The sequence below is a fragment of the Alligator mississippiensis genome, chromosome 6, assembly GCF_030867095.1.
Source record: "Alligator mississippiensis isolate rAllMis1 chromosome 6, rAllMis1, whole genome shotgun sequence".
NCBI lineage: Eukaryota > Metazoa > Chordata > Crocodylia > Alligatoridae > Alligator > Alligator mississippiensis.
This window is the reverse complement of record NC_081829.1, coordinates 22,560,942-22,583,831: the sequence shown is the minus strand read 5'-3', so window position 1 is coordinate 22,583,831 and position 22,890 is coordinate 22,560,942. Positions and strand designations below refer to the sequence as shown.

Here is a 22,890-nt window from a genome sequence, read left to right as displayed (position 1 = left end):
CATCCTAGTTTTATCTTCAGATCTGGGTTGTTGGAGTAGATAAGAAACAGTAGAATCATGTGTTGGTTATTTTTCAAAGTAAAACCACCTATTAATTACATAATTATCTTGTATAGGTATTTCAGCAAGGGTTTAATCTGAGTGATGCCCATAAGGTCTGAGAGATGCTTTTTCTGTTGGATGCAATGAAGAATTAATAATTGTATTAATCTGTAAAATATTTACTATTTTATTGAATAAAGCTGTACTCTTTCCATTAAATTAAGCCAATATTAAATCATTTTTAATTCAGTGTTTTCATCAAGAGTAATTTATTTTGATTGAAAGTTTTAATATGATTCACAGTTTAAATTCATTCAAACAGGTTTTTTAATAATGTTAAGATTGTGACAATTTATCCTTAGCAGAGTCATATCACAGACTACATTTCTTTCAGTTGCTAAAGTTACAATAAAAGCCTAAATGAATTTTAGAAATATCAATAACTGTAATTGCTACCAAAACACTACATCTCTTAAAAATTTCATAGCTTCAGTTATTGTGGTTGTTAAACTGCAGCTGTCCACATTGATGTTTTTACTGACACCCCCAGGTAATCTTCATTATGGGAAATGGAACTAGAAAGTAAAAAACAGTGAATTAAGAAACATATTAAGATTGCCTTATAAATATAAGCAACTGACAGCATTTATGTCTTGTTTCATGTCAGTTTTTAGTTTTGGTATAAGTGACTGGATGAGATAACAGTAAGTTTTATTCTTGAGTCAGGCGGGGAAAAAACCTTTAGGATCCTTCAACTGAATGGTAATTTTATGCTAAGCACCAAATAAAGGGGAATTTAGTATAATGTTTTTAAAGCCTGATAATTAGCAAACTATAGTAATATCAACCAATGTCTAGATCTAGAGACCATGTAGGAAAGACACTGGCTCTAGTTGTGTTTTCTTCTAGCGGCTGTCACTGGAAACTGGAACAGCTTGCAACCTCCATCTGGAGGCTTATTGGCTTGTGTAGGGACCTACCTAATTCACAAGGGCTGGCCCCCTGATTTTCTCAGGCGAAACATGGGCCCAGGCAGCCATTTCACAGGTGGAGTATGGCAACCTCCCCCCATGCCTCTTATTGGCCCCACCCCTCTCCGCTGATTGGCTGCAAGGGCTGTCGATCATGCAGCCGTGCCCCTTGCTACCAATTGGTGGAGAGGGGAAGGGCCACATGACGAGCTGCCCTTGTCACTAACTGGCAGTGGGGGTAGCAGCCATCGTGCCGGCAGCCCTTGAAATTGGCAGCCCTCTTCCCCCCCACCCCTGACCCTTCGCCCCCTTTTCCACCCAGGTGGGCTGCTGCAGCATGCTGAGAACTGCTGGCTCCCTCTGGGGAGCCACTGTTTTATTTGGTGGGGATGGGTTCTGTGGATTTCATAGGCTTTGTCTGGATTTGGCAAAATTACAAATTTGTTAGGTCCTGCCCTTATGTGTTTACAGTAGTATCTGAAGGCCCCTGTCAGGATTTGGTGCCTTGTTATTCTACAGACTTGTAGGGAAATATTATTCCAGCTAGAAGGTGAAAATCTAATTTAAAATGAGGCATAATGAGCAAGAGTAATAAACAGTAGAAGAGAAGATGAGGGCAACAGAGACTGCTCATGTATGTAACTGGCTGTTTTTAAATGAGGTAAAATGTAGACTTAGGTACACTTTAAGTAGAATGAATGAATGAATAAAAATACATTTTCGTTATCCTCTCCTTTTGTCAACAGAAGAGATATATTAATGGCCTGATATGAAGAAAGGACTCTAGTTGTTGCTGAAGTTCTCAAGTGTGATTTCCCCCACTTGCAACCTTGCTGTTTGTGTGCGTTTGGTTTTAGTTCATTGTACTTCAGCTACAGCTTTTTTAAGATAGAGATGTCTAACATTAGGCCTACATAGTCCTAAGTGGCTGTCTTCCTTACTTTATAATGGTAGGGTGAAGGCAAGAATGATGGACTTGAAGATTTTGTTGCTTTTGAATGGAAAACATGTTTTATTTTCCTTTACCCATGATCAAAAGATACTACAGGTACAAGCAAGTGTTAAGTTACTTGCATATCTATGCCAACATAATGCATCTGTCAGTCTCTTATCAAGTAGACACCTTTAGATTTTGAAAAACACTGTTTTTCATGCTATGAAAGGTCTTACAGAACGAATGAAAAGATCTTTCTTCTATCAACAGGCATACACTTTTGAAATTAATTTTCCAAGTTTCCCTTCAAAAGTGATCCAGAATCACAGTAGTCATTTTATCTGTCAAGCCTAGGCTCTTAAACTCATGGAGGTATCAGGAACTTTTGGGTCCAAAGAACTCAACCAAACATGAGACCTTTGAGGAATTAATTTTTGTGCTCTCTGGCCATGTCAGCTTTTATGTTCTACCTCTCTTCCTCAGACAGATTCACTGACTCAAATACTTCATAATCTCAGAGACGTAAACTAAGGATTAAACATTCTCTTTCCTTGAAGACTTTTCTCTTAGAGCAGACTTCTCTTTTCTCTCCTGACTGCTTTTTAAAATGAGAAACTTAAGACACAAATGAAGATGTATTCTGGTTCACACTCTGAGTGCACCTTTCATTCTAAGCTTAGGTGCATAATTGTCTGCATCGGTCTTAATTTACTAACCAAGGCTTATGCTACTAACTGCATGTATTTCATCTGCTAGGACATGCCAATTAAATCCACCCATATAGACCATAAAAAGTCAGATTGGAAAAGTAAAACTGAATGTCTCAATTTAGCAAATTAGAGTAATCTGTAAGGGATTCTTAGCTGTCTAAAATAGAAAACATATTGTGCTACACAAATGCAAACTATATTAAACACTCAGCTTGGTTCCTGAGTATAGTTTAAAAAATCAAATTGTGCTTATTACTGTGCCTCAGTTGCAGAATGTCTTCCTTGGGTATTGCAATAAGTGGAAAATGAGCTTAATATTTGAATTTAGTCCATATGAAGAAAGATTTAACTGCTTGATATGACTGCTGCTGCCCTTACAGATTGAGGCCATGCCTGGGACAGTGACCCTTGATAACTTAAAAGCAGAGATTTCTCCAAAAGGTCACCATAGCATTCTATACTATAGTAATAATAGATTTATGTCTGTATTTCTTTTATTGCTTAGTCATCGTTGTAAGGCATTGCCTGTAGAGTAATGAATTTTTCCATCACGTGTATGTTATTCTGGAACTAAGTGACATGTGAACTGTTCTTCCCTCTCTTTAAAGTCAGGATGTTCAGCACCCAGCTCATGGGCCAGATCCAGCCCACGGAGCCATGTCATCAGACCCACGGAGCTCCGAACCAGTCCGAAAACTTGGCAGCATTAATTACTGCTCCCTTTTTGCCGTATGTCTGGACCCATGGAGAGTCCCAAGGGCTGGATAGTGTGGCCCCGTTCACTAGATAGGGCACACAGGGCTGGGCACATGGGTAGCATGGGTCCAAGCCATGAGTTTCTCCCATCCTTCCCCCCAGTGCTGCCACTGCCATTTTTCTCCACTGCTTAGCCAGTGTATGAACAAAGCCCCTCACTGCCAAAATGGCTTCCAAAGTTTGGGAATACATGCCATCTACCATATAAACTGAAATGTTTGATAAAAATGAAAAGTTATGGAAGAGGAAGCAAGGAAGAATACTTTTTACAACAGCTGTGTAAATGTACTTCACCTCCTAAAGACATTTTAATTCCTTCATGCTGATGTGGAGCAATTAGGCCAAAAAACCAGAAGCTACATGAATCCATTGTCTTGCATTAACTTTTTTTTTCTGTGTTACAACTGTCCAGCCAACAGAGGGAGCCTGAGCTAACTAAAATGTATTTATGTATCTTTTCACAATAGTAAACCTCAAGAGCTCAGAACTTAGCAAAGGGAAAATGTTGTTTGTTCAGCTGTAATATTTGTCTTGTAGTAACTGGGTCTGTCACAATCTGTTTATTCCCATTGAGCCCATCCCCCAGTGAACCACTGCAAGGTTCTAGAGCAGTGGGGGCCAATCTCTTTGGCAAGCGTGCCACAAATTGGCCATACAGTATACTCTTTCCGAGTGACATTCCACTTCCCTTCCTCTGCCTAATCTACCACTGCTTTCTGCCCCCAGCCCTGTGCTGTCTGCCTAATGTCCTCTGCCTCCTGCCCTGTCCACTTCTGCATTGCCTGTCGCCTCCCGAACAGCCACGTGCCACAAACACAGGCTGCCTATGGCACTTGGCTACCCCTGTTCTAGAGGATGTATTCTTTGGTGGTTTCTCCAATCTTGGTGTAAATGATTTAAGATGAAGCTTTCAACATTTCACCTGGAAGATGGCTCCACATCTCAATAGCTGTTACTGCGAGGGGTGGTTGTATACTTCATTCTGGTACTTGGCCGAAATTTTCCCTTTCTTATTTTCATTCTGTTGCTAGTGTTTAAAACATCTTGAACCACCTGAAACAGTCCATCATCTCTCACTTTGTTTGCCTACAGCCCTCAGATCCTGTCACATCCACCTCCTCTTATAAGGCATCATATTATTTATTTGACTCTATCCTTCCAACCTATGATAACTTTTGCAAAGGATTAAGTGATGATACTCACTTAAATGTTGAGAAACAGAATATTTGCCTTTTTGCGGGGGGAATGCATGTGGGAAGTGGAATGTATGCAGGCATAAACTATGGCTAAGCAGTTTAAAAATAGCTATAAGAAAATACTCATTTCATCCTCTGGTTCTTATAGTATGTGGCAACCTTTCATTAAGTTAAATATTGATGACTTCTTTTATGCTGTGTCTCTAGAACAGAAGCGTGATGGCACATTTTCCATCTGTCCCATAACTATATCACCTTATGTAGAAATTCTGTCAGAGTGCATGAGTTTAATGTGATTGGATCTGATAGTACTTGTATGGGAGACTTCCAAGGAATGGGGGTGCATCTACATGAGATGCTAGAAGTGCAGTAGATTAATTCTATTAGAATTAGTTTTGTAGTATTCTAATACTAGAATTAGTCTACTGCACATTAGCATCACATAAAAGGTGCGTGTCAGCGCTGCTGCGCAGTAGTGCCAGTTACAGCACATTTAGTACCGGTTATTACAGGTTACAACTTAATGCACATGTAAATGTGCCCTGGGAGACAGAATATTGCTTTTGGATGTCCTTATTTTGAATAAGATTTTTTTTTTTTAATCGTTTGGACAATTCAGATTCTATGGCACTTTTTCATAATCATGAAAGTCATAACCCCGTAGATCTGTCTGAATTTCAACTTGAGTACTGCCTACCTGGAAACGCACTAAAATCATTATGATGTTCTCTTCCTCCCCTAAACAGTAGCTGTTAAACAACTAAAGCAGCCCTAAAGACAACTGTGTTTCATTAGTCAGCAAAGTGAACTGTGTGTATAAATTTATTGGGTGTCATGAGATTTTTCTGGTGAGCTGAAGCAGACGTAAAGAATATTTTAGAGGTAATATTTTTGCAAGAGAGACTTCAGCGCCAAAGTTCTGTTGGCTTTTAAAAACTTAAATTGTGCATTTAATGCTACACAATTGCTTTTGAAAATTTTGCCTTTTGACTCCATTCTACTTGTATATCTAAGTTTGTAGAAAAACATTATTAAACATCCTACTGCAGTTAAATACTTGAAATGCTTATGCAAAAGCAATTTTAAGATGTATGCATGCCACCCTTTGTATTTCTGAATTGTAGAACACAACTAAGTAACTATAACATTGTGCCCTTAATGGATTATTTTAAGTTTGTTAGGTGTTTTAGGATAAATTTGTGTGAAATAGTATGCAAAAACTATATTATTTTTGGGAGTGGGAACTCCAAGCCCTTTTTTTCCTAATTTATTCTTAGTTTCTCCTTCCTGCATAGATCAGTTTAGTTTTTCATGTTATATCTTATAACCACAATGATTAAATGGTGATTCTTAATGTCATGGTAGGAGGTGGAATAAACAGCGATTGAAGGACAAAGAGGAACATCGGATGGCAGAAGAAGATTCAGATGAAAGTGATGCTGAATTTGAAGAGGGTTTCAGAGTACCAGGATTCCTCTTTAAAAAGCTTTTTAAGTATGTATTTTATATATATATAATTTTTTTGGTTGTTGTTATATTATAATACAGCTCGGGTGTTGTTCACAAATAGATAGTAGTTGGCTGTAGCAGTGCACCGATAAAGATTCTTTGGGCCGATACCGATGGCCGGTTATTAACAAGCTGTATTGGCTGATACCAATCCGAATGCCAATATGCAGCCAGGCAGCTTGGAGAGCAGCATCTGGCTGGTAAGTCTGTTGGCGGGGGTGGTGGGAAAGGGGCTTGGTAGGATAGGGGGTGCAGATTGAGGCCCGCCACAGTGAGGGAAGGAATGGGGCTGGGGCATGGCGCAGGATGGAGGTGCGCTTGTCTGGGGAGTGCAGGGGTGGGCAGCTCCCACCGCTGCATGCACCCCCAGGGGAGGCATGGGGGGCATGTGCCCCCCTGGATATGTGCGCAGGATGAGGGTGGGCTGCTGCTGTGGGCTGGGGCAGGGAGTGGCACTGGGCTCTTCCTGGTGGGGGGAGGGGGGGCTGGGCTGGGGCTGCATTTGGGGTGGGGCTCTTTCTCATTCAACTTTTAATTTAATTAGGATTTGAAGTGAAAGGCAAAACTATTTTAATTAATGAGGAGTATTCTCCAGGTGCAGCTGTCTTAGCTGAATATAAAATAAGGAAAATGGATATTTGTATGGTGGGAAAGGTATGAGTCAGACTCTCCTTTTGCTGAAGGATATAGACAAGTCCATCTTGAGAAACTAACACGTTAGTTGTATTTAAGCCTTGTTTGAGTATTTTATCAGGTCTAAATGTGATATACAAGAGTATACAGTCTTCTGTAGCAGTTCTCCACTTCTGCCAGGGTGCAATTACAGTCTTTTCACACTTAAGCATTTTGTCCTGTCTGATGTTAAAAGACTGAGCAGGGCATGTCTGTTTGTCTTTCATTTCTATGTTGTACTGGTATTAATGCTGAAGGATCTCTTCAGATCATTCAACCTTGGCTTCTTCTTAATAATACAGTTACAAAAGGCAGCTCAAATAAGACAGCACCTAATGGATGAATTCACTATGCAACTTACCACTAACTTAATTTACCATTGGTTTGAGTTCATCTTTTGTTAGCAGTATTCCACAGAACAGGAAAACCATCTCCCTTCCTAAAAGATTAACACCAGATCTTTCTAATTAGCTCTGCAGATAAGAAACTACTGCTTTTGTCCCATCGTTATTCAGAACTAAAGCACTAGCTATGAAGAGTACTTGAATAATGACTTGATTGAGAGGACCTCAATGAGCCAGTACATAGTCTCCAATTGTTTATGCAGAGGTACTGTAGAAATAATCATCATAACATGTATGTATGGTCTGAGCAATCCAAAGGGAATTGAACAGAGGCAGGCAACTAAAAAGTAATCTTAGAGATGTAAGCCTCATTAATGAAGGCTATCCCTGTAAGCATGAGTCAGTTGGCAGAACTTCCTAAGTGGTTAAAAACATCAATGGAGTTCAATGATTTGTCTGACTTGTAAGTTAAATGCTGAAATCTCCAATGTATGAAGGCTCACAGTCTGTGGTTGTGTCTACACGTGCTATTTGTGCGCATGAATAAGCTCTGAAGCTTATTGGTCCAGAGTGTTGTGTTCCTGGGCACCGTGTCTACATGTGCGCCTGGGAGTGTAGCATGTTGAACCGCGTTGGAGCAGCCCCAGCTGGTAGGGGGCCCAGGGGGTCAGCCTGCTAGCCTGGAGTTGCTCCCCTCTGGCTCAGCGTGATGCAAAGGGACTGGGTGGGTCATGAGAGTGCTTCAGTGCAAAGCCTAGTCATCAGGCAGCCCCCGCAATGAAGCACCTTCTTAGCACAATGAAGCTAGCCGGGGCAACATCTACACATGTGCTGCTGCTGAGTTTTTTACTTTGCAGCAGGATAGTACTTGTATTTACTATCCTGTACTTGTATTTACAAGTACTATCCTGCTGGAGAGTAAATTAGTTTACTCTGGCCTAATAGGGGTGCACATGTAGATATGTGATATTTACTGCACAACTAATTAGTCAACTGCACAGTAAACATCTCATGTAGACGCACCCAATAAGTACTAACCTTTCATTTCTGAACACATTTGAGTATGAAGATGCCAGTATACTTATGAGGCAGTGTACAGTAGCATATTCTAAGTTAGAGGTTGTCAACCAAGGGGTATGCCTACCCCCAGGAGTACTTAGAAAGGATGTAGGAGATACACGCAGGTGGGCAGGGACAGCGCACACCCTGGGGCACGGTGGCGATCTCTCCCCTGGCGCCTTGCCATACTTTGCTTCTTACCTGGAGGAGGGAGAGAGGCGTTCTGGGCACTGCCAGCCCCATGTGGCACACCATGGTGCCTCCCTGCCACCCACCTCAGCTTGCTCTCTGTGCGCACTCCCCAGAGTAGGGCTTGGGGGGAGTGTGTGTAGCGGTGCCCCTCTGTGGGTGGAACATGCACCAGCTGGATGGGAGATGTGGGGCTCACACGCAGCGACTGCCACTGCCCTGTACTGCCACCACTGCCACATCCCAAGCATCTTTCCTGCAGCCGGTGACACGTGCGGCTCTGTGAGCTGCTGACACACCTCACATCCCACCCATCAGCAGCCTGCGGAGTCACGTGTGCAACCAGCCGTGGGAGTGGGGTGCAGCAGTGGCAGCAGTGTGGGGTGGTGGCAGCCACCACATTTGAGCCTTACCCTCCCGGCCCATGTACAGCTCGCAGAGGGGCACCGCTGCCCTCACCACCCCCTCCTGGCCCTGCTCCTGGGAGTGGGCACAGATACACTTCCCCCACTTTCTCAATCTCCCACACTGCCCCTCATCCCTAAACATACCTCTGTGTGTGTGTGGGGGGGGGAGGGGGGGGTCTGTGTCTGCGTCTGCATCTACGTGTCTGTGTCTTTGTGCATGTGTGTTTGTCCCCTGCCCACTCAGCTGCAGCAGGTACATGGCTCTGTGTGGCTCTTGAGGCAGTGGGATGCAGAGTCCAGCCTGCACTAGCAGCTACCTCTGTGCTGCATGCAGATCTGGGGGGCATGCACCCTAAACCACTACCGGGGGGCACACAGTGGCAGGAACTGCCCCCCCTTTCCCACACCTCCTGGACAAACCATTCTCGTGACTCCGTCCCGCACTCTGCCCCAGCTGTGCAGCGCCTGACTCTGCCCCAACCCCACTCCCTTACCATGGGGACCTCGATCTGCTCCCTCCCCCCCCCCGCCCCTTAAAACCAAGAAAATATAATGGGGTACATGAATTGAAACTTTGAGGTAGAAGGTTTACACTTGTTAAAAAAGGTTGAAAACCCCTCTTCTAAGTGACACTTTCTGTACTAAATTGAATCTCAAAAAGATTTGTTCCCACTGCTAGAAATAGCTGATCTTTAACTTTTTTGGTAAGCCTATTAAGGTAATATTGTACTACTACTACTACAGCTTTTCTCTTGTGCTCTCAAGAAGGTTTAGCTAGATGAACTAACTTCATACTTCATGGTACAATAATGGGGCTAGGTGTCAATAACACTGGCATAAGAACAGAACAAGAACTGCTGGGCAAGGTATCTTTTCCAGCCTTATTGTACAGTTATCCAGATGTCTGTTTTTTCAGCATAGGAGAGGACTCATCTACACTACTGAAATCTATTGTGTTGCAATAGCTGCTTTTAGGATAGTGCTCTCCTGAGGCAATTAAAGAATATCTTTGTCCAAAAGTGAAGATAAGGCTAAAACACTTCTCTGTCCAACATTGAAGTCAAGATATCATGCTGTAACCACGATGTTCCATGGCTGTAACGTAATATGGTTACTTTGTTAACACAATGCAACCACAGCTATACTGGGAAAGGCATTTGGTATTGTCTTTGGCTCCCTGATACTCTTTCATAGTGAAGACCAAAACACAGAAAATGTTTAACTTGGTAACAACGAGGGGTGACAGGAGGGAGAAGATCAGGGTTAGGATGGTTATCTCACTATAGAATTCCTAACTAAAAATGGTATTTGGGAATTTTTAGTACTTTTAACTGATATTTGTATAGAATTTGAAGATCGGTCACAATCATTGAATGAAGCCAGAGTCAGTATAACAAAACACCAGAGGAATATTTTCATTGTTCCCCTGCAAAACAGCAGATCCGAAAAAGAGAGGTGTGTGAGCTGCCACAAGTAAAGCAGGGAGATGAGGACTCCCTACCACTGCAAGGATTGTTACAGTATACTGAAGAGATCCAAGAGATGTGAACATCTGTAATATTACAGGGACCCTTTGGTCTTTCATCTTCTAAAATCTTTTTTTGTTTTTTTCACTCCTTCAGCTTTTCATATGAGTACATAGGAGAAGACTTGTGTCCTAAATTGTTTTGCCAATCATTATATAGTTGCAGGCATTTACAAGGATTTTATAGACACAAGTGGCATTAGGCAGCAGTGTTTCTAAACATTCTTCATTCAAAGCATGAGAAGTGAATGACATAAAACATGTAAGAAGCTGCAGTATAATGAACTATGAACATTCAGAATCCAATCTAGAAACATGTCACAGAGAAAATATAATCAGTAATCTTGCTTTTCCCCTGAATTTCCAAAGTTTAGAAATGCTTCAATCTCTTTAATTTGTCTCTCTAAATTATTTACATTTTAAATCCATCTGTTTCTTAGCTTTCACCCTGTTCCTGATTTAACCTCATGTTCTTTAATTCGGTATTATTCCTGCTTCTGATGCAGGTTATTAAAAATAAATAAATAACAATCTTAAAATCAATCACAGTCCAACCCTGCAACTCCCACCTTTCCAGCTTTTAATCTTAAATGGTTTGCCACTTAATCTGTACATTCTAATTGGAGTGTGTTCTGCATTACTGTTTTAATCCAGTTTCAGTCTTTCATTTTGAATTGTAATTGTATTGGTATACTTCCCATGTAATGCTCTCCTGCATCCCACTCAGAGATAGATCTTGAAAAACTTTTTTTTGTCAGGTTTTTCTTTATTGGGAGAGATTAAATTATTTTAAAGGATTTTCTGGTTATATAAAATAAACAAGCTTTGACTGACCTGATTGTTTATCTTGTTACAGAGCATAGAAAACCCAACATTTAAAAACCAAAGTTTCCATTTCAATTAAGGTTCAAATGTTATAACTTACAAGCTGCCTGTATATCCCCCTTTTTTGGAAAGATTAAAGCTTTGCATATTAGAGCAGTTTCCCAAGTTACTTCTAACAATATATTTAAAAATACATGAAATAAAAAACCCTCTAATTACCATGTCTATCAGTTTAATTAGAAATGTTTTAGCATCGCATGAAGAATGACTGTGTCACATATAATGTCTAAGTGCATCAAAAATGTATGACCTTGTAAATACAGCACTCATGTAAAACACACATGCAGCATGTTACTGTAACTAGTATTAGAACCTTGCCAAATGATTAATTCATGAGTACTTTCTGTTATGATGTGTATTATCAAACATTTGCCATCATCTTTTTCCTTGTTGTAGGTATCAGCAGACAGGTGTTAGGTGGCTCTGGGAATTGCACTGCCAGCAGGCAGGAGGAATTCTGGGAGATGAAATGGGATTGGGCAAGACCATCCAGATAATTGCCTTCTTGGCAGGTCTGAGCTACAGCAAGATCAGGACTCGTGGTTCAAATTACAGGCAAGTGCTCCTCTGCAGACTGTCAGTCTGTGGAGCTCAATTAATATTTCATCAGATGTATTGCTGGTGGAGGAGGGTCCTGTGAATTATTAATGACATTTCAATTACAATATTCCTTTAATTCTTTTAGTGGGGGACATCAAAGGAAAATTTTTACGAGACAATGGAGCTGTAGGGCAGGAAAAATTAAACATGTAACACTTTTAATGAATTCCAGGCATTGATGCTTCATTTTGCAGATGAGCCTCACTAGATATTTTGGGTCAATACAGTGTCTAAGGTTAGCTTCCACAAATGGATTGTTTACAAACTCAATTATGTTAATATCAATAGTTTACACAATATGGAATTTTAAATTAGATGCAATACCTTTAGTTCCATTTATTAAATTTTACATTAAAATATTTGTTTTGGCAAGAGACCAGGTGAATACTTTACAGGAAGTATCAAGCCTATTCATGATGAAAGTCAGAATTTCTGATGGGGGGAATCATCCTTGCAATTTTTTTTTAGCCTGTATATAGATTTACATCAGCTTTATCTCTTTTGAAAAATAATTCTTTAAGTTGACTGACTGTTCTTATTGCACCCCATATGCTCCTTCCCATATGGCACTGGAGAGTGTCTAAGACATAACATTCCTTTTTAATCTGTAGATCTGATAGTTTATCAGAAAATATACTTTTTATGCATCCTGGAATTTATTAGTACATGTGTAATAGTACTAATAACTTCAAGATATGTGGTACTGATTATCTGATCACCTCAAACTACCAAATAAAATTTACTAAAAGTTTAAATAAGTAAATGTGATTTTTTTTTAAACGTAAAGCATCGTTATATAAAATATATTTGGCAAAGACACAAATATTAAAATAATGCCTAATACATAACATCTCTACCCTTCTAATCCCTTTCCTTTCACAGAATTATAAATGCTAGATTTAATTTGACATTCCTGCACAATTGAAGGACCCAATTCTGCAAGCTGTTCCCAGGGGATGGATCACAGTATTTAGCTGGAGCTCCACTGTAGGCAGTAGTAGTCCCAGTGACACAGAAATCCATCTATGTAGAGGCCATTACAGGAGTGGGGCCTAAGACCTCAGAGAGGCTTTTTCTCTTGGTGTGAATTATAGGAGAACTAAGGAGGCCAGAATATAATTATTTTATCTTTATTAATTCTAAATGTATGATTGTATCTTTGTTTTTCTCAGCCTGCATGCTTAGAAACGTTTTTACCATGAACACTTCAGGGAAAGACATTATTCCTAGTTTTTGTCTGTAAAGCATCTGCCTTCTATTGTTGCCTTGCATATAAAATGTAAAATAAGAATAAGTCACTTACATACTTTGTCTCAGATCCCTGCTTATGAAATGGATGTGATAACACTGTCCCACCATAGGGAAGAGTTGTGAAGATAAATATTTTAAGGCCAGAGACATGTACTGCTGTAGTGGGAAATATATATGTATGTTAGAAATCCAAAAAATACAACTTTGGATATACTTTTTATTTTGGATTAATAAAATCCTGCTAACATTTTTGTTGCTTCGGAATAAGATATTCCACATTAATTGTCAGTGGGCAAGCTTCTAATCTCAGTGTTTCTTCTTTTCATAATGTGGCCCAAGGAAAGAAAAAAAACTAGGTACAGTAAGGCAGTTTTGCCTTAGGGGGGTAAAACAATCAAATATATTAAGATATTTCTTTAACCATCTGATGACTTATTTTGAAATAAGATCCACACAGCTAGAGAGCAGAAAGTCATTGCGGCAATCAGAGAAGAAAAAATTTACATTGGATCGTATGATGCCATAATACCCTATTTAATACAATATTTACTCAAATATAAAACAACCTTGATTATAAGACAACCCCCAAATAATTAGATTTTATATGCAGAAAATATATACATTTGTTATAAATTTCCAGGTGTAGAATCTGCTTATTGAAAACTTTCCTTGAGTGTGTCCCCCTCCCACTGCTACAGCAAAGAAAATGAATCTGGGGGGGTCAGGTAGCCCCTTTGCCTTTTGCTTCCCTCACAGCTCCTTCTCCTTCTTACTGTCAGACCCTTCTCTTCCTGAGCACATGGAAGTGAGGAGCAAATTTGAAAGCAGTGACCTTGAAATTAAACATAACTGTAGTAATTTGCATATAGTACCCACTGACTTCAGTTTATCCAGTATCAATTAATGTTACCTTTTTTCAAAAGAAGTGCTTTGGCACCTACTTCTATATAGTACAAAGTGTGTGCATCTACACATGGACTTTACTAGTTAGTTGACTAATTAGCTCCTCAGTACAGCATTACTATCTACACATGAACTAGTATTATGGCACAATAAATTAATTAACTCCGCTGTAAGAGAGTACTATGTACACCACACATGTAGACAGATTCACAGAAGTTTAGGGCTGGAAGGGACCTTATGAAATCATCAGGTCTAGCTCTAGGCAGACTGTAGTCTAGAAAGACTGCTGGGGTCAAATAACACCAGTAAGATGTGCATCCAGTCTCCTTTTGAAGATCTCCAGAGTAGGTGCCTGCACCACCCCCACTGGGAGTCTGAACAGTGACTGGGGCTGGCTGGGGCACAAGGGTTCCAAAGTGTGGGGGCTTTCTGCTGTCTAGATACGTGGCTCCACTCGTTTGGCACTTTTATGCCTCAGCCAGCCTGGGGGCTCACCCTGCTCCCCCTCTTCTCTCCCGAGCCTGCCATCAGCTTGGGCCAGCTCCATTCTGGCTTAAAGTGCTGCTGTCTCGGGTGCACATGTAGATGCTGTGCCTGGGAGCACTTCACTCCAGCTCAAAGTGCTCCATAGTTCATCGTGTCATGTGAATTGCATGTTTAGATGCACCTACTGTGCGTGATATTAGTCCAAAGCCCAAGAGGCTTGTAAGTTATGTTATAATTCAGTGGGCTGGTCCATAGCAGAGTCAACAGCATTTCAAGCCGTAGTGACCCCAGAACTCAGCACTGCTCGGTATGTGTGTATGTGTACTCCAGGTACCACCCCCTCAAAGGATCTATGTGCTAATCCGTCCCCCACACATGACTGGAATTGGATGTTCTTGTCACAAGTCCTGAGATGCTCCAAAAATTTATATTCAGATTTAGTGCAGGGCAGCCTGGTCTGGCTTCACCTCATGGATGGCGGGGCCACACTAATCATGAGAGAGGTTGAGAGAGAGGGAATGACAGAGGGATTCTGGGTGAACTGTCTGGGGCCCTGTTTGGTAATGTTTGCCAGACATCTAAGGCTGGTAAAGAAACACGAATCATTGGAAATGAGAGAGAAGCACAGCTCAGCTATGAAAATGAAGAGAAAATCAAAATGTTTACAGTGTAGTGGCTCACCGTGACTTGAAAAAAGAGTTCGCGGTGAGGTGGACTGCACTTAATGAGCACCACTATATATCTTATTCAGGTGCACTTATCTATTCCTGTGGTAGATTCCCCATCAGCATGCTTGCCCAATATGGGCTATGTGTTTTATATTCATGCTCTGTGTTAATTTAATCAGCTTCATAGTTGTTTTCCATTATTAAGCATATGCTGCTTGTGGCAGCTGTTTAATGGTAGCCAGTATATTTAATTAAGTTTCCTTGTATGTAAACCTAAGACTAGGAGCTTTTTCCTCATGCTGATTGGAGGGGGGGAAAAACTCATCTTGTATTTGAGTAAATATGGTAATTTCCTTTTCTGTGCTTTTGCTAGACAATGAGCTATCAACAGATCTGCTAAATTTATTGAGTTTGGAGTGCTTCTGTTTGACAGGTAGCTGAATACTTAAGTTGCCTAATAATAATTATATGAATAAAAATGTTTACCTAGATAAGCTACTTTCTGTAAATACTGTCATAAGCAGTCTTGCTGTTGGTCCAATTTCCTTTTAAAAACAAGATTTGAATGCTTTAGGTTCTATTATATTTTAGAGACCACAAAAATGGTCTGTAGTCTTGAATCTCCCCATCCTCCTAAGTTCTAATTCCAGCTACGTTGCTGGCTCACATTGTAGTCTTCAGTAAGTCACTTAACTGTTGTCACCTAGGGAAATGATGTGAAATGTTCTTAATAGTAGATGAGCACCACTAGGGTTAGCAACTTACAAGCACTACCTTTGGCTGTGCTTATTATATACACTATTTTATACCATATTTATTAAAAAGCATATTGCTTTACACTGAAATGGAGGTAAAAAAAAAAAAAACTGTTCAAAGGAGTTTGCACTTTAAATTTCGTCACCATCGTTGGGAAGAAGCCATGGATACTTGAAAATAAGAAATCTCTTGAAGAGCTATTGTCTCTCAAGCAAAATAAGATATAAGTAGTGAGGTGAAAGGTATAGATTTCTTGTAAGTAGTTTCCTTTAACTCAGGTGTCAAACTCATCTGGCCCAATTCGTGTGGGACAGGTCTGTGGGCCAGGATTAGAGCTCATGGACCCCCTCCCCTCCTCTTCCTTCCCCAGCATACCTGATTCAACAGCTGGTCTGGGGCCAGCTCTGCATGCAGCATAGATCCCTGGATCCTGGAGCAGCCAGAATGGGCACCATGTGCAACACAGTCAGGCTGGAGCAGCAGCATGCTGCACACGTTGTCTACCCCAGCCAGATCGCGCTGCATCTGAGAAAACCAGGATCCCATCCCACCTGCTGCAGTGCCCACCCCAATAGCTCCAGGACTGTACCACACACAGTGCCTGTTCCAGCTAGTCTTGGACCTACTAGAGGTGGCACCATGTGCAGCACATGTTCCAGAGCAGGCACTGTGTGTTTTGTAGTCCGGCTGGGGTGGTCACTGCATGAAACATAGCTGCTGCTCCAGCTGGACTGCACTGCATGTGGTGCACATTTCGGCTGCTCCAGGATTCATGCCACACGGGCAGGTCCCAGACTGGCTGGAGCAGCCACCAGGTCAGATATGCTGTGGGAGGGGAGCAGGGAAGGGGATGGGAGGCAGTCCATGGACTGATTCTGTGCCACAGGTGCATACTGTGCCTTTTTTGGAGTCTGCTCAGATCCAGGGGTAGCACCAGGGGCTGGGTAACAGGGCTCTGAGGTCTAGATCTGGCCCACAGGCCATAAGTTTGACACCCCTGCTTTAACTAAAAAAAGAATTAAATGTGTTTAATTGTATTGGGGAAACTGGTCCTTGACTTCTGTAGAACTGAACAAGATGAGTTCGTAACAAAGATATTTGGATTCCCCATTGTTTAAAGTCCATAACTTTGTAGGCTAAGGACAAGGGATTTGCCAAAGAGCAGGTTTCAGCCAAGACCAGGACTGCATTTATGGTAACCACCCCCTCTGCACTGAGGCAATCTCTGTAGATGCTGAAGGCTCAAAGGTCGCTGACTTCACATAATTCATCATATCCATGTCACTGGTTCCTTTTGGGGTGTACTATTTGGATAAAATCCATACACAATTTATGATAGAGGAAGGGCTTTTAATTATCTAATTGTAACAGTTAAAGTGCCAGCCAGCAGTATAGAAGCTCATAGAGAAGGGTATCACAGCTAGGGAATTTAAAGCAAAAATGTTGAGATTATTTATCTCAAAGTATGCCCTTAAGAGTAGTTCCTGTACTTTCAGAGGTGCAGAGCAACTAAAGTTTCTAAGCTTTGACAGTTATGATTTGAAGTTATGATTCCAGAGCCAAACGCAAGTTTGAAAGTGCTGGCTGATAGGTTGTTTTTTTTTCTGGAATCTAAATAGGATGCAAATACCTTGGATATGAGTAGTCCTGCATCTCATTTGGGATTTTAGAGGCTCACAGTCAGAACATGGATATAGAATGCAGTCAGAGAAAGGGCAGGGACTCACTTCCTGGACTAGGGAGTCCCACAGGATGGAATTGTCCCCAAAAGGTAATCCTGCTTGCCACTTAAGTGCCCAAAAAACCTAAAATTATTTCTGACTGTTAGCTAGCTGTTATACTCTTAAAATGTGAGCAAAATAAAAGACTGGAGTGGAGTATGTCTGAGGTAGATTTTGTTGCCTGACTCTAAATATGAAGTTACTAGTTTCCTACATTTCAGAATTAAACACAGGCTCGTGCAATCGTGACCATAAAGTGTCTTGATTCTCAAGAATTTGATTCCTTTTTCTTTTTGAAAACCGATGTCCAGGGGTTGTGACTGAAAATTCTGATCTGTTTCTTCCTTCTTGGATGTTTATTGGTAATTCAGAAGTGTTTAAAGTATTCTTTTAAGTTTGCTCAGTGATGGTAATACTTCTTGAAATTCATGCAGTATTTCAAGGCAAGTAAGCATGACCTGAAGACATAAGTCAGTGTGTAATTGTGGGTAAATATGCACGCTCATCTTATTCTTATGGTTCTATTTAAACATACAGAATGTTTTAACAGTAAACCAGAAACATTTTCTATTGATTTTTTTTATTTTTTTTTATTTTTTTTCCTACTGTTGAGTCTTTTGTATTAGGGTTGTCTAATTAACAGAGTCCACAGGCCACATCCAACCCCAAAGAGATTAAACTGTAGTCCCCAGGTTCCTGGGCTGGGTCCCATCCCTCTGTAGTTCTCCAGCTGCTTCCACTGGAGTCTCTGGGTTCTCCCTCCCTTCTGCATCCTGTCCCTGCTGCTGGGGGTGGAGTGGCCCAGAGCTTAGGGAGAGCCCATAGCTGGGGGGGGAGGGGGGGGGGTTAGGAGACCCCAGGGTGTAGAACCAAGGCAGCAGTGGTGCCAGTGCAGTCCAGCAGAGAGGCCCACAGGATGCAGCATGATGCTGTACAGCAGAGGGGATGTGGAGTAGGGGGCATATGGCACCAACCCAATGCTGCGGGGTGACAAGTGGTGTGGTAAAATATAGCAAGGGGGAGGGAGGAGACATAAATGTGGTTTGTGGCCCAGGTAGCATGTGGCCTGCTCAGTGTGTGGCCATTCAGAAGCTGTTCTGTAGTCTTTCCCATGTTACTGTTCTTTTCTAGTTGGAGTACTTCCTGCTTCTTTTATCACTAGGGATCCTGGTTTTCTCTGTTTAAAAAACCCCTGTTTAACCCCCCCCCCATTCTCTGATTTAAAAAATCCCAAATTTTCTGATTAAAAAATCCAAAATTTATGATTTTCTGTAATTAAAATGAAACATATATATATAGGTAGCAGTTGAACACAAAATTATATTGATATATTTACAATTTTAAAAAGTGGAAGCCTACCAGTGCCTCAATTATTGCAATAAAATAAATTCTAAATACCTAAATATTTTGGCATTTGGTATTGGTTTATTTATCATGGAAAATCATGCAAGATGAGCTTCCCCCTCTTCCCTCCTTTTGAAATAGAAATTTGCTCTGAATTCAGATAGGTTATCTTCCAGAGGGATTTTGTTTTTAACAACATCTTCAGTCATTTTTAGACAGAAGGAAGAGTCTTATAGGAACAAAGGAAAAACAGGCAGAAGGTAGGGTAAGGTAGCACCTTAGAAACCAACTGGTTCAGAGAGGCATAAACTTTTGTAGGTGACGGCTGCTTCATCAAATACTCTGGGGTGGGGGGGAATGGGAGCCATTCAAGTTCTTATCTTCATGCCAGCAATGGCATCCTCTAATGGTTTGCACAAATCATTTATCCATCCCATCTCCTATCTCTGTCTGTAAAATGGGGAGATAATAGTATTTACAGGGTATTGAGATTAGTTGCTTGAAAAGACTTTAAAAAATTTAACATGTTGCAGAATAATTGTCTGTCTCTAACAAAATGAATGTAGGACAGGACCCAAATAATTGAACTCAGGAGTATTTTTGGTTTTAAAGTTCCATATATTTTATTATCAACATAAAACAACTTTAAAGTATAAGAAGTCATCTGAGAGAATGTAAAGCCCAAAGTCTTTCTTCCTGGCATGGTAGTGACAAAGTTGTGGACAGTTAGTAATTTTCTTTCTTCTAAAGGGATGACATGCATCCCAAATATGATTTGCATTACCACCATAGGAAGTTCCCTTTTATCATTTTGTTTGCAACTGTTTTCTATCTGTATTTATATTGATAAATGCATTCATTAATTGTTCAGTGGATGATTTCTTATAGCTGCTTCCCTTTCATCATGCTTCTTAAAAAATAGATCTTTAAAAAAGAAGAAAATGCCAATCAATGTCTATAGCTCTCGTACTGCACTTGAACTGTTAAGTGTGTGCTCGGTTATTTTAATGGGTCACTTAATATAGTGTGTTTATCTCATGTTAATGTTTTTACCTAACTGTTTTTGGTTTTTTTTTAGATACAAGGGGTTGGGCCCAACAATAATTGTTTGTCCAACGACAGTAATGCACCAGTGGGTGAAAGAATTCCACACATGGTGGCCTCCCTTTAGAGTTGCAGTTCTTCATGAAACTGGCTCTTATACTAACAAAAAGGTAACTGTAGAAATGTGTTTATGTAAATACCAAGCGTTATATCTTTTTTTCGTTGTTTTTATACCCCTTGTCCTTTTTTTTTTAATTGTGTTTTATCCTAATAAAAAAAAATGTAGTGTGATTGCATAGATTCTGTAATAAAGTAGACTAAATAAGCAGATGAATAGGATATGCTTACACCTCAGTATCCATTTGGGGGGGCGGGGCTGAAGTAGTTTTAAATGGGGTAGCTCAGAAACTGGAAGCAATCTAGTTTTGACTGTACAGAGCAGGTGTTCCCAAACTGTGGCACGTGTACCCCTGGGGGTACGCGAGACATCTCTGGAAGGTACGCGGGAGAAACTGTGTAATAGCAGGTTTAATTTTCATTGTAATATTTTTTGGCATTTAAGGGATTAAAATATGAAAAGTATGCTGGTAGGGGTGTATGGGCAGCTGGTAAAATTAGAAAGGGGTACGAAATAACAAAAAGTTTAGCAACCTCTGGTATAGAGGTTTACACAATGTAATTTAACCTTATTATGTACCATGCTGCTGCAGTTAGTCTGCTTCCAGTGTCCTGATTAGCTTGTTTAAACCTTGCATGGGTATGTCTACGCCAGTGGGGACCAGCCCTTTTGGCATGCATGCCACAAATGAGTTGTGTATCTGCCCAAGTGTCACTCAAGTCCCTTTTTCCTGCCTGCTCTGTTATCTGTTCCCTGCCCTCTCTGCCAGTTAGCTGCCCCTCCCTGGTCTGCTGTGTGCCAGAGAGTTTACCTATGCCACTTGTAACATCATGCCTGCCTCAGGTTCACCGCTCCTGGCCTATGCTATGTTGCAGTCCCACAATGAAGATACGCATTAAAGCATAATGCTGTCTCATAATTCATAATGGTTTTAATATGTCCATCCATAGTGACTAGTACTGTTCTGGTCTTTTCACATGCAAATTATGTATCTCACACTTCTCTTAATATACAATATGGGTGCATTCCCATGGGCAGGGGCATGCGTTTGCTACGGCAAAAATAACAGCGCAACAAATTTGTGTCACTGTGTGTGCCCCTGCACATGGGGTTTGGTGAGGGGCAAAATGCCCCGCTTCAAGAAAACAACTGTTTCCCTGCTCTTCCTGGCTGCTGGAAGAGCCAGGAAACACCTAAAGCAGTAGAGATGCTCTGGCCAGCAGCCAGGACATCTCTTTGCAGGATGCAGCTTCCAGTTGTTCAGGTGCTTCTGGAGCGTATGCCACACCACTTTTTTGTGGTGTGTTTACACACACACACACACACACACACACACACACACACACACACACACACACAGTTCCCCAGTATAAATCACCATGCTCTGCATTGAACAGTTTCCCATGTACCACACATGGTTTGAAGTGCCACAAACCACATGTGCGCGCTTGGCTGGACGCACCCTATGAAGCTAAAATGTGTCAGTTAAAGAAAATTCTTAATCCCGAATCTGAGTATTAATTTAATTATATGCTCAAAAGTATATAAGAGGTATCTAATCCTGTTTACACCCCAAGTATCTGGTGGTGGTAGTCTAATATGTGTCTTTTTTTGTTAAATCTTGTTTGAGTTAAATGTTTTGCTTCTAGAGATAGAGGAATCCAAATTCAGATCACTTTCCTGACAGCAGTGTAATTAGTAGCACTCTCATAAGGTTTTATTGTTTTAGCTCAATTTCTAAAAGTCCACAATTTCCCATTCCTTTGTTCTAATGTCCTACTCCAAGTCAGTACATCTCCCTCTAGGGCACTTTTATTGTGTCCTGAACACAGTAGGTTTCACTTCCTCAAACTTTAGTGCCTGAATGGTGAAACCAGCAAGTTTACGATTATCCTCTGCTTTCTGAGCTTAATGATAGACCTTTGGTTCTCTGAATCCATTCAGTAGGTCTTCTTTATACATATAAATATGCTCTCCAGTAAGTGCATCATTTGTGCAAAGCCATGATGTAACTCTTTCCATTGACTACTTTATAAAAAAGCTTATGATATTATTAGCTGCCTTTGCTGAAACAGATCAATGTGTCTAAGAACCTATTAGTGTACAGATTTCTGTTACTGGTGCATTCTTCCATCACACTGTCTTGCATCAGAATGGCATCGATCTAATATTTTTTTCATTCCATCAATGCAGGCAGGCATGTTCCTCCTCCCCTTTTTTTGTAATTGGTTACTATCTCCATTTACATCGGTTGGTCTCATTTCCTGCAAGCAGTGACAATGCAGTTTTTTTTTCCTCAGCCAGTATCTCCACCATTCTTTGACTTTCTTGGCTGACTTTGATATTAAATTATTTTGCTCTGTTTTCACGTGATAATTCAGTCCTTTGTAGCTTGAAATGAAATAAGAAGAAAATCTAGATTTTTGTTTCAGACTCCATGTATCAGACGCTTAAGTGGCTTTCCAGAATTTAGTAAATCATTTTAAATCTCTCTTTAAATGTTTATTGAGTTTCTTGTAATAATATTAAAATGGAATGATGCTTAATTGCACTTGATTAACTCTATTGAGAAATAATCCATACAATTACAGTACACAGCAAAAAATGAACATCGCACTCTTATGTGCTAATAGCTTCCTGTTGTTCAGTTAACTTAGTCTGTCTTCATCCAAGTCCTAACTGTCTGTTGACCACAGTAGTGTACTTGCATGTCTTTCTAAATTAAACAGTGCATATTTACTTTAGTGTTATTGTTAATTAATTAATCTAACTTGCACAGAACTTTTTTAAGTAGAGAAAG

General features: G+C 40.6%; 1 protein-coding gene across 2 annotated transcripts in view; it reads left to right on the top strand.

Moving 5' to 3' along the window:
* The window catches only part of ERCC6 (ERCC excision repair 6, chromatin remodeling factor), a 79,001-nt gene that overhangs the window by 18,829 nt on the left and 37,282 nt on the right, over window positions 1–22,890 (top strand). For both annotated transcript variants that reach the window (XM_019499447.2, XM_014605075.3), the window contains exons 6-8: window positions 5,975–6,103; window positions 11,596–11,754; window positions 20,007–20,142. In XM_019499447.2, the coding sequence (XP_019354992.2) occupies window positions 5,975–6,103; window positions 11,596–11,754; window positions 20,007–20,142 (424 nt within the window). The remainder of the gene's footprint in view (window positions 1–5,974; window positions 6,104–11,595; window positions 11,755–20,006; window positions 20,143–22,890) is intronic.